Source organism: Aptenodytes forsteri, unplaced genomic scaffold (assembly GCF_000699145.1).
Source record: "Aptenodytes forsteri isolate BGI_AS27 unplaced genomic scaffold, ASM69914v1 Scaffold142, whole genome shotgun sequence".
In the NCBI taxonomy this organism is placed as follows: Eukaryota; Metazoa; Chordata; class Aves; order Sphenisciformes; family Spheniscidae; genus Aptenodytes; species Aptenodytes forsteri.
This window is the reverse complement of record NW_008794598.1, coordinates 3892093-3903844: the sequence shown is the minus strand read 5'-3', so window position 1 is coordinate 3903844 and position 11752 is coordinate 3892093. Positions and strand designations below refer to the sequence as shown.

The 11752-nt window shown below is 59.0% G+C and overlaps 1 protein-coding gene across 1 annotated transcript; it reads right to left on the bottom strand.

Annotated features, from left to right (window-relative positions):
- Positions 1–4744: 4744 nt before the first annotated feature.
- FMOD (fibromodulin) lies at positions 4745–11398 on the bottom strand. The gene is made up of 3 exons (XM_009272810.2): positions 11176–11398; positions 7835–8845; positions 4745–5730 (listed from the first exon to the last, which is right to left on the bottom strand). Exons 2-3 carry the CDS (start codon positions 8823–8825, stop codon positions 5579–5581), a joined length of 1143 nt encoding a protein of 380 aa, XP_009271085.1. The 5' UTR covers positions 8826–8845; positions 11176–11398; the 3' UTR covers positions 4745–5578.
- Positions 11399–11752: the final 354 nt, after the last annotated feature.

Sequence of the window (11752 nt, the reverse complement as noted above, 5' to 3'; positions counted from 1 at the left end):
CTGTTGTGAGTTAAAAGTCTGGATTGGGGCTGACACCCTGACCGTGGTGCTCCCTTAAAGCACGAGGGGGGACTGCAGAGGGACTGGCTGAGATCTGCCCCAGCAAAATCCCCTCCGGGCGGTCAGCGCAGACCGTGGCACCGTTTCGGGGCACAGCCCTGCTTAGCCCAGGGATGCAGAGTCTGCCAGGGGTCTGTGCCGAGCTCCGCCAGCGTGCAGGGGGCTGAGCTTTCCTTTTTCTTCCTTCTCCCCTTTGGAGTGACTTTGGTGATGGGGTTCAGCTCCAGCCCCAAGGCCGTGCTCCTGGATCCTATGGATGGTTGCGGTGTCAGACCAATGCACCCCACCCCCTCTTAGCGCTGACCCGAAAACCTGCTGGGGCAGGAGGAGGGAGAAGGGTGACGCTGAGCCTGTCCCCCCCAAACCCAGAACCCCCGCTGCTGGGGAGGGCTGGGGGCCGCGGCAGGGCTGGGGCGCGGGGGCCACGCTGCCTTTTGAAGCAGAGACAAAGCCCATTTTGATATTTACGGCACGTGCAGTGGGAGCGCGGGGCGTGCGGGGTTGCGGGACAGATGGCGAGTGAAACAAAAGGGGAGGCAAGAATGGGGGCTGAACAGATTGGGAATTTCCGGCCCGGCCCTCTCCCCCATGCCCAAACACTGCTGGGGGCGTGCGGGGAGCGGGACCGCCTTTCCCCAGTGGTCCCCGCAAAGCGTTCGGTCCCTTGGAGGGGACTGACCCCCACAAGCTGCTCTAGCCCCCAAGCTACGCGTCCTCCTGGAGCCGGGTGGAGAGACCCAAAATCCTGAGACCCAAAATCCCGAGACCCAAAATCCCAAGCACCGAAATCCCATCTCCATTTTACTCCTGATGTGGAGCTGTGAGAGCAGGACCCTCCCCGTTCCTCCAAGCCTCAGTCTGCTCCTCTGTGAAATGGGACCCCGGCTCATCCCCGAGTGATGCCGGAGAGGCGAGGGGTCCTGGTGATCTCCGCCGGCGATGCGCCGGGCCCCTCCCCGGCGTCTTTTCCCGCTGCCTCTGCAGTTTTCTTATCTCTTCCCAGCAATGTCACAGCTGCCGTGGGCTGGATCCAAGCAGCTTATTAATAATCAACTTTTATTGCCCGTCACATTGCGAGCACGTCTGCAGATGGCTAGGCGTGGCGGGGGGAGGCGGGACCCTGCCCCCCGGCCCTTTTTTCTCCCCCACTCCCCCCCTGCCTCTGCAGTTTTCTTATCTCTCATGTCACATGTCACAGCTGCCGTGGGCTGGATCCAAGCAGCTTATTAACTTTTATTGCTTATTGCCCGTCACATTGCGAGCACGTCTGCAGATGGCTAGGCGTGGCGGGGGGGTCCAGGTGGCTAGGCGGGGCGGTGGCAGCCGTGACCTGGCCACCGATCCTTTTGTCCTCGCAACTCCTCCACTCAATAAAGGTTTTAGGTTAAGTCTGAGAAGAATTGAGCAAAGGGAAGCGCTGAAGGACGTGACGCCGGGTTACACTTCCCTGGGCCGTGACTCACGCCGGCTCTGCAAATGCTCACATGCCGAATTTGAAGCACAGGGACGGTGCTCTGCCTGGAGCTCACGTCCCTTGACTGGGGGGGGTGGCTCTGCCCACCCCGGACTCCTCCAGCCAAGTTAGGGTCAAACCCATCGCCCGCTGCCTCCCTGCTTTCTTGTGTACTTCTCAAAGGAAAATATTTTGAGGGGTTGTTTTTAAACACAAATCCTGCTCTTCCTGGGGAAACATCCTCCTAAAGGGATGTTTGCAAACAGCCTGGGAAGCACTTGAGCTGATGGATGCTGCAAAGGGGGAAAAAAAGCGAGGAGGGGAAGAGAATCTGGGGGAAGAGGCTGGAAAGAAGCGGAGATGAAATCTGGGAGTTTTCGGGGGAGCTCTGGAGAAATCCTGCCTGTCCCGTGGCCTGAGCCCCTCTGCAGACACGGGGTGATGGCGGGTGGCAGCGGGTCTGGCAGGAGCAGCAGGGTGTCTTTGACATCCCACCCAAAGAGAGTCCTTGGGAGGAGCCCACAGTCCAAATATGACTTTGAGGGGGCTGCAGCTGCTGGTACGTCCTGCAGCAGCCCCACAAAGCCTCTGTGCTCGGGGCACACCTCCAAGGGGGCTGGGGAGCTCCTTTTTGGTTGGTTTGGGGTTTCCCCCTCCTTTATGCTTCTCTGTGGATCTGGACAAAGCCCTGCACTCCCCCCTCCTCCTCCTTCCCGGTGGGATACAGCCTGCTGGGGCCCCCCAGACCCCGCACCTCCTCCCAGCAACCGGAGGAGGAGGAGGAAGGGGATGAGGAGGGGGGCCAAGCCCCCATCCCTGCTATCCCCACCACAACAAGGCGGTGATTGGGCGCCCGTGGGCTCGCCCAGGACCAATGGGGTCTCCCCCTTTTTTTTGGGGAGGGGGAATGGCAGGGCGGTGGGTTGCCCTGACCCTCTGCCCCCTCACCTCCACCCCTGCGGGATGCAGAGCCAGTGCCCCAGCTGGTGTAAATCAGCAATCGCCCGGCGTGGAGAAAGCAGCTGCTGGAAGCAGCATTGGGTGGCTGCTTCTCCAGGGTTTTGTTCTGCTAGCAGCAGACTCTGCTGCTAGGTCTCCTCGGAGGTGATGGGCTGGGGCCTCCCTCCAAACATCCCCTGGACCCCCATCCCCTTCGGCTCCTGCAGGCTGGTGTTGATTTGGGAAGGGGTGCGGATGCTCTGAGGCAAAAAACCTGACCTGGGAACAAGGAGCAGTGCGTGCTGGTGCCCGGGCAGCTCTCGAGCACGAGGAGGAGCGTGGTGCTCGGCCGGTTTGTAGGTGGATCCTGCAAACATCGTCCCCTGCTGCTTTTGAAGAGCATGGAGACATGGCGTGGGCTCGGGTGCTTGTAGTCCTGTCCCTGTCCCCCTCCCGCCTGGCCTGCTGGATGCTGCCACAGGGAAGGAGGAGGAGGATGGGCTGTGGCCCCTGTCCTGGGGGCTGATGGCAGAAAGATCAGAGCTGGTCCCAGATGCCAACAGGCACCTGCGTTGGAGCCGACCGGCTGCACGTCCGCGGGGGCTTGGGGCGCTCTCCCTCTCTGCAGAGCCCACTCCCCCATGCTGCCCCGCTGCCAGCCTTTGAGGGAGCCCAGCACAAGCATCGTTCGTCTCTCGCTATCTCAGAAGCAGGGTCAGGTTTGCCTCCCTCTGAGCCCTTTTTTCCCTGGGCGGAGCTGGGTTTCACCCTGTGTCTCAGCCCAGCCTTGCCCAAGCAAGTACCGGCTGTGGTGGGCACCCCTGGGTGCAGGGCAGCTCCCGAACCTGGGTGCTGCTCTCTGGGGACGTGGCCTTGGGGAGGGAAAGCCAGGGCCACGCTGCCAGGCTGGACAGGGCCACATGTGACAGGCAACGCCGACATCTAGTGACAGCCCTGGGCTCCTCAGCCAGCTGGGCGTGCAGTGGGATCCCCTCGGTTCGGGGTCCCCGGTCCTGGTGCCGCCGGGAGGATTCGCATCTCTGCAAGGAATGGGGTTTGGCTGTGGGAGGTCACGATGCGGATGTGCATGTCCCTTTGCTGCCCTGGGACACAGGAGAGGATGGGGAAGGGGGTGTCCCGAGGGGATGGAGTGGGGTCTTCTTGCCTCTCCTCCTGCCTGGCTTCTGCAAGAGCCTCAGCTGGAGTTGGGGGGCTGCCCCTGGCCAGGGCCAGGGACCAGGTCTGTTTGGGGAAGGCCAGCGGGGACACCCACCTCCTGCACCCCACGGAGCACCCGCAGGCTCTGCCTCCCCGGCTGGCACCAACCCAGAGCCAAGCGGGCCCCCGGTGTGCTGAGGAGAGGCTCGCAGGCTGGGAAATGGCGCTTTCGGTGCGACTCCCGGTCTGTAAAAATCCTGCCCATGTGAATTTTTTTTTTAAGCATCCCCCAGCTTAGCTGTTAAAAATAAGCGGGGCTGAAGACTGGAGAACATGAAAGCATCTGGAAAATAACTACCAGAAGTACTGTGCCAGTGGCACCGCCATCCCTTCCCTCTCTCAACTGACACTTTTCCATGTGTATTTTTTCCTCCTATAAATGTCCTTGCATGGACCCCATCTGGGATGTGCTGGAGTGGCAGCTCCTCGGTGCCAGGAAGGCAGCGTACGCACATGTCGTGTCTGGTACAACCACTAGACGGCAAATCCAGCCCGGATTATGTCTGCAGAAAGATCTGGTCTGCAGGAGGGGAGGTTACAGTGCTCAGGGCGGCTCGGAGCAGCCCCAGATGCTCAGACCCTGCGTTTGGGATTCCTCAGACACGTTTGGTGCAGTTACAGGAAGGGCTTTATTCGTCGGTATGATATCTACAGTTCATGCGTCAGTGATAGTACAGGTTTTTTTGGGTTTTTGTTTCTATAGTGTTAGCATGCAGTTTAAACGCGGAGGGTCTGGATGACCTCTTCAGCTTTGCAGGTCATCTCCAAAGCTCAGCTGCCCCTTTGGTTCTCAAACTAAACCGTCCAAGGAACCAAGCTGGGTGTGTTTGGCGAATTCAGACGTGCGGCGGATGCACGCGTCACCGCGATCCAAAGTCCAAAGCTCAGCTGCCCCTTTGGTTCTCAAACTAAACCGTCCAAGGAACGGTGTGTTTGGCGAATTCAGGCGTGCGGCGGGGGGGCGCGGCCTGCCCGCTTTTTTGTCTTTGTGTGTTTTTCTTTTTTTTTTTTTTTAAATTTTTTTTAAAATGGGAGACCCCGGTTGCCTGGGCAGGGAGGGAGCTGGGAGCCGAGCCAGTGGGTGGGATGGAGCTGGACGTGCCGGGGCTCCCCAGGCAGCCGGGGGTGACGGCACCGGGAACTGCCCCATCCCTCGCCCCCGGTCCTGCCCTGAACCAGTGGTCTGGGAGGAAGATGTGAGACCCCCCCTCGGCCACGGCCCGCTAACAGGCTGTTTCTCAGGGTGTTTCTCTCTAAGCTCAGCAGCTGACAGCCGCTCGGCAGCAGCAAGAAAGGTTTCTCTCCTTTCTCTCTGGAGCAGGAAGCTGATGGAAGGGGGGAAAAATGGAGGGGAAAGAGTGGATATGCTCTTCCCCATCCTAGGCTGAGGGATGCTGGCAGCCGGGAAATCTTTAACCCTTTACTCGTGTAGCTCCCAACCTCCTGGATGCTCCTCCCAGTGACCGCTGGCACCTGGCCCAGGGTGAGTCACTTTAAATCTGCTGGTTCTGCAGGACCCATGCCTGAAGCCCTCCCCGCTGGGGTCGGATGCTCAGTGCCATGTTTCGGAGGTGGGATGAGCTCTTCCCCATCCCACCTGCATCCCACCCAAACCGGGGGAGAAGGTGAATGGGGGTGCAGCGCTGTGGGGGGGTGGCTGTGGTGGGGACAGAGGGGGAACTGTGCTGGGACCTGTTCCACCCTGCGTGGCCAGAGAGCTGGGAAGAGGGAGTGTTTGGGGATGAATGGATCCCACCCACCTGCACGGGCTGGTGTTGGAGTACCCTTATTGCACTATTGCAGAAGCCAAGTCAAACTGTCAAGCTGCATTAAAACGGGAGTGAGTGTCTCCCCAGGAAAGGGAGAGCCAAGTCCTGAGGATGGGGAGGGGGCCAGGCGGGGGCCAGGCTAGATCTCGATGACGGTGGCACGCCGCAGGCACAGCGGGGCGTCGGGGGGCACCGCGTTTCGCTTGATCTCGTTCCCGTCGAGCCGCAGGACCTGGAGCCTGGAGTAGTTCATGACGTCCACCACGGTGCAGAAGCTGCTGATGGAGAACTCTGCGGGGGGAGAGGAGACAGAGAGCTGAGCATTGGCTTTGGCCCCGGCTCTATCTAACCTTCGTGATGCGACTGATCTTTGGGGAGCGATGTGGGAAATGTCAAGGGGGGCTGCTCTGGAGATGGGTCTGTGGGTACTGACCTCTGAGAGCCGGTTTTTGTTAAGATGGGCAGGAAAAAAATGAAAACACCCCTAAATCACCAATCATTCCTGCAAATGTGGACTCGAGACCCTCCGCTCTTAAGCTAAAAGAGTAGCTGATGCTTCTAGCTGCAGTCAGAAGGAGCCTGTGAGTTTGTGCCTGTTCCAGGGTTTGGAAGTGGTGGCAGCGCCCGCCCTCGGCTGCCTTTGCCCAGCCTGGCTGGAGCGCTCGTAAGGAAAAAGCCGGGTGGAGTCAGATGAAACATTGCTTTTTATCGGGAATTGCCTTTGCAGCCTCCCTTGTGAGGCTTCGTACGCTGCAGCCTCCGGCCCCCGAGTCCCCTGGCCGCTGCGGGACTAGCCAGGCAGCGTGTCCAGGAGGGAGGACGTCCCTGTCCCCATCCCATGCCCGCAGACATCCCCTCTCCGTTCATCCGCCACCCGCTGCTGCCGGCCCCGGGCAGGGAAACTCCGGGCCAGCCCGGGCTGAGTTTGGAGGGAGGAGATGGAACAAACTCCCAAAAATTTTGTGCAGGATTTGGGAGAGAAGCGACCGACTAGAGGGCAGCAAAGCTCCAGGCCGGGATGCTGCTGGGGAAGGCAGCGGGGTGCTGGGGGACCCCTGCGCCCCCAGGCCGGGGGCTTGGGGGGGCTGCAAGCCCTGCGGGTGTGCGGGGAGGCAAGCGGGGACCTCCCGGTGTGGCTGGAGGGGCACGACCCCGGCCCTGATGCCCCATGGGTGGCATGCGCCCCCCCAGAGAGGTTGGTGCTGCCTGCTTGGACCCGCAGCCCCTCGCTCCCGGGGATGCTTTAAAGGTCAGCGGCAAAACCTGCAGCTGAAGGAAAAACTGCTGTAAAGCCTGAACGGCTCCGGGGTGGTTTCATGGCATTTGTGGGCAGACGTTAACAGCTACAAATTCTGAAAGCAAACATTTGGGAATCTGTTCTTGTTTTTGTGTTTCTGTCGGTTCCCCGGTGCGGGGTTGTGTGTTTCCTCTGCAACAGCTGATGGCTGCACTGACACATCCCCGTCCCCATCCCACAGCGCAGGGGCTCCAGCATCGCTCCGGGAGGGTCCTGCCCTCGGGGCCTGGCAGGTGAGAGGACCAAGCCTGGATTTTTCCAGGAGATTGCTTGGTTGTTTTTTTTTCCCTAGCTTATTTTTATAAATAGCAGCCCCAGAACAATCTGTTCCTTTTATTTATTTGTGTTTTAAGTGGAGTGAATTTTAGTCCTGGCAGAAGATGCTGCGTTGATGGCTCTAATAACGAAGAGCTCCCATCCCACAGCAAGGATGTGCCCCTCGGCTGCAGATCACGACCCTTGGGGGGCTTTGGGGCCATGGGCTGTGCCCGGGCTGTGCCAGTGCCCTGCGAGGCGGGGAGGGAGGTGAGCAGAAGGGGCTGGAGAAAGGGGCTGAGCTGGCCCCGAGCGCTGCAGACCGCCGGGCGCCGCAGGGTACGTCCCTGTCCCCTGCATTAGCGCTGGCCAGGGTGATGTGTGTTCCCACGTGCAGTGACCGTGGCTGCGGGGACTCCCCACCTCTGTCCACTCTGTCACTGACCCCTCAGCCTGTGTGCAATGCCGGACTAAAGCCATAGTCCCCTCCCCAGGTTGTGCATCAACTTCTACCGACAGCTGGTTTCTGGCACCTCTAACCAGAAGATGCTCAGGCTTCTGATAAATGCTCAGTAAAACCACTGCAATGGCTCCGTGGATCACACGGGAGCGTTCAGAGCTGGGAGCCTCTCGGCTCCAGGTGTGTTGGGACACAACGGGCACCATTCCTGCCTTGCCCAGGGCCACCTAGAAGTCTCCCAGATTCCAGCTTCCTGCTCAAACCATTACCCCAGGTAGTCTCCCACAGGGAGGCACAGGTTCTCTGCATCCCCATCTCCCCATCCCTCTGTTGCACCACCGCCCCCTGCACCACCGCGCTTTGGTTGACGTGTTTCTGCTCACCGTTGATTTGGTTCCCTTGAAGGTAGAGGTTCTCGAGGTTGGTGCTGACCCGGGGGATCTTCTGGAGCCTGTTGTAAGAGAGGTCCAGCTCGAGGATGCTGCTGCTGTTGAAAGTGTTGGTAGAGAGACCTTGATTTGTCAGGCTGTTGTGGGACATCCGTACATAGAGCAGCTTGGGAGAGACCTTGAAATAGTCATCAGGGATGGCGTTGATGTAGTTGTACTCTAGGTAGAGCTGTTCCAAGGCCATTGGGAGCCCATCAGGGACTTTCCTGAGGTGATTGTAGCTCAGATCAGCAAGGATCAAGGACCTGAGCCCTTTGAGGGATGCTCCCATCTCAAAAATGTAGTTGTGGCTGAGGTACAGGGCTGTGAGGTTCTCCAGACCCTCCAGAGCATTGGAGGGGACCTTGGAGATCTGATTGTAAGACAAGTGGAGCTCTCTCAGGGACCGGGGCAAAGGGCTGGGCATCTTGGTTAGGTTGTTGTTGTTCATGTACAACCTCTCCAGGCTTTTGAGCTTGGCAAAGACCCTCTTGCCCATCTTCTCACTGGTGATCTGGTTGTTGTGCAGTGCGAGCCATTCCAGCTCCGTGGCGTTGTCGAAAGCCCCCTCTTGGATGGCGGTGATCTGGTTGTTCTGGAAGTAGACGTATTTCATCCGGGAGGGCACGAAGGGCAGGTACCTCAGGTTACGGGTGTCACAGTACATGGCTGATGAGAAGTTAGGGGGGCAATCGCACTCTTGGGGACATTGCCAGGAAGGGGCTTGCTGAGGTTCAGGGCCGGGCTCTGCCTCCGTGTCTGGAGCTGGGAGGTAGGAGTACACGTAAGGGGTGTTCTCATCCTCGTAGTAGGGCATGTAGTTGTAGGAGGACATACGGGACTGCCGTATGTAGTACTGTAACCAAGCCATGTCTTCTTCTTCATTGTACTGGCCCAGGGAGGCTCCGCAGAGCCCAGCGATGATCAGGACGGTGGCCCAACTCATGGTGCTGATGCTGGAGAGACCTGGCGGGGGGAGAAATGGGGAGGGAAACCATCAGCAGTGTCAGGTCTGATGTAAGGGCTAGAGGCAGGCGAGCTGCACCCCATGACCGGGGAATCCGGCGGGGTTGGATGTGGTTGCAGCCCTGCCTGGGGTTGGTGACACTTGGCAGCAGGGCTGGAGAACCAGGGGACCTGAGTGAATCCTACCCAAAAAGACGCAGCTTGCAGACATGTCCCCTGTTTGCAGTTACCTGATCTTCTCCCTTTTCACCTCAGGCCTGCTAGAAACCTCCATCCCAGTGGATATTTGCTTGCAAAATCTTTACTTATGGGTATTTCTGTTACAGCTGAGTAGAGGATGGAGATAGGGGCACATGGTCTGAATTTGTGTAAGGTCACGCAGCTCTGCCCCGAGGTACCCGGGATTCACCTGCGCTGGCTCTGCGCGGGAGGGAGGAGAAAGGACTTGGCCACTCTCCGGCCAAGCGGAGGAGAGCGGTAGCTGTGAGAACAGGTTGATGGAGCTCAAGGCGTATTTCGATGGAGCTATATTTATGCTACACTCGCTGGCGACATGATTCGCTGTGGGTTTCATCCAGCTCTCCCTTCCCCCACAGAAACGCAGGATGCTCATGCTGCTCGGGACTGATGTAAATCCTGGTAAACAAATTCTGGCTTATTTCTGAAATGAAACCACTTTCAAGCTTAGATTTCCTGAGCTCAGCCCCGACACGAACAGGGGCAGCATCCGCCGGCCCCTCGAGGCCAGTGTGACCAGGGAGAGAAGGAGGCATCACCAGACCTAGTGCTTGGACCCTGCTTGTGAAATTCAGCCTACCAAGGGCTGACATCCAGAAGAGAGCAGGGCAGAGGGCTCAGAGCAAGGCAAACCTGTCCCGAGCCCCTTGGCTTGGCACGTGGGCTTCACAGCCACCCCGTGCCGTGCCCAGGGCAGTGTGCTGGCATGCCACGGTGCTGGTGGCAGGAGGACTCCAGCTGCGGCCGTTCATCCCGACTCCTCGTCTTGGTGCTAAAGGAGGACACAGAGCGGCCTGGAGCGAGGCAGTTTGAAATGCCTCCAGGAAATACGCAGGGCCGTGCTGTTCGGAGCGGGAGAGGAGTCGCTCCTGCCTGCTGGCTCCTATATACGTGGCTGGGAGCGCAGAGCTGTGGGGCTGTCGGTGCATTGCTGCCAGCTCCGCTCCGGCAGCTGCGGCATGGGCAATGTGCGAGCACGGGCCAGCGTCCCTCCTCGCTGTGCCAGGGGGATGGCCGTGGGGTCGCCCGATGAAACCTCGCCGCGTCCCCACCCCGCAGCGAGGAGGGGATGTCTCACCTGGCAGACAAAGAGGGCACAGTTTGCTCCGAGGCAGCGGCTGCCCTGCCACCGAGGCACCCTGGCAGGCTGCTCGTGCTGGAAGAAAAGAGGGATTGAGATGGTGGCAGGCAGGCATGGCTCCCTTGCTTTCTCCTTCTCTCCCTCCTTCCCCCTCCGCGTGCTCGTGCAGCTGAGGGACAGATGAGACGTGGTCCTCCGGGATGCTGTGTGCAATGGGGGAGCTTGGCAGTCGCAGAGGAGTTTCTTCTCCTCCCTCCTGCTCCAGGGCACTCTGCCTGATGAAATACCAGAGCCGCCCTGCTCTGCACAGGGGCTTCTCCACCCATGCAGAGCTGCTGGGGGCCCCTCTGTGCGGGGCAGGACCGATCCATGGGGTCCCTCCACCTTTTCTAGTGCCCCCCTTCAACATACTGGTAACCCCAGAGCCTGTCCTCAGCAGACACCGCTGTCCCCTGCTTCATTTGAAGGTTGCTTCTCCCCTCCCCAGTGGGCTTCAGCCCTGTTTTTGGGGTGGGATCTGAGCTGAGTGTGCCGGCCATGAGATCCATGTCATCTCCCGGTGCCCATGCTCCCGTGCTGGAGGCTGCCGGGCTAATGGGGTCAGCTCCTCACCCTGAGAGGCAGCAGGTTTTGGGGCAAGGGGCTTCCCAGTCTGTGACCATCCATGGACTCGGCCCATTGCTGCTGTGCCAGGCATGAAACCAGCTCCCCCTTCCCCTGCAGCCCGGCAGACGGGACGGGCAGAGCTGTGCCGGGCAGGGGGGCAGTGAGCAGGCACTGCCCGCACCTGGGTGTCGATGGCTGTAGGTGTCCAGCTCCCAGCCAAGTGGGCAAGGAGCTGCCAGAGGGGCGAGAGATGTGGGTAGCAGGAGAGGGCTTCGCCGCCGCGGAGGCTCGGGAGTGCTGGCTTTCAAGCTGTGCCACCCGTGTCGCTGGGCTTCAAGCTTCAAAAAAATAAAAAAAAAAAAACAAAAAAAAAAAGAAATCATAATAAATATAGAGATGGACTTACCAAGCTAAGAGCCTCCTTTCCAAAGCCTCGCTGCTCTTCTCCGGGATCTCCCGTGTGTCAAGCAGCATGTGAGTGTGTCTCCCGATTTGCAAAGGCTGGTGCCCGCCCTAGATCCCAGATCAAATATTGTGCTTGCAGGTCACGGGCTCGGCAGGTTTTTTGGGGAGTGACCTCCCGGCAGCAGCCAGTTTGCAGGAGAGACTGAAGAGACCCTAATGCTGCCTGGCGTTATAAATAACCTGCTTTTTCTTTCCTCCCTCTCTCTCTCTCTCCCGTCTTTTCTCATAGGAGTGTTGGCACTTTTCAGGCTCTCTCTGTTTAACGAGTTAGTGGAATCGGGGATGTTGTTTTTAAAAGGGCTGTTGTTAGGTCTCCTGCGTTTCTCATCAGGAAGCGATGAGGAGGCCTCTGGCCAGATTAAAATATATCTGATTTTGAGGCGCTGAGGATGTGATTCTTAGGGAGAAGTGGGAAAGTATCTTTAACTTTTGCAGTACCAGGGGAAGAGACGTTAGTGCCTGCCCCGACTGGGCTTCTTCCCCAGGAAGCCTCAGTTTATGCAGTCCTGCTATTAAAT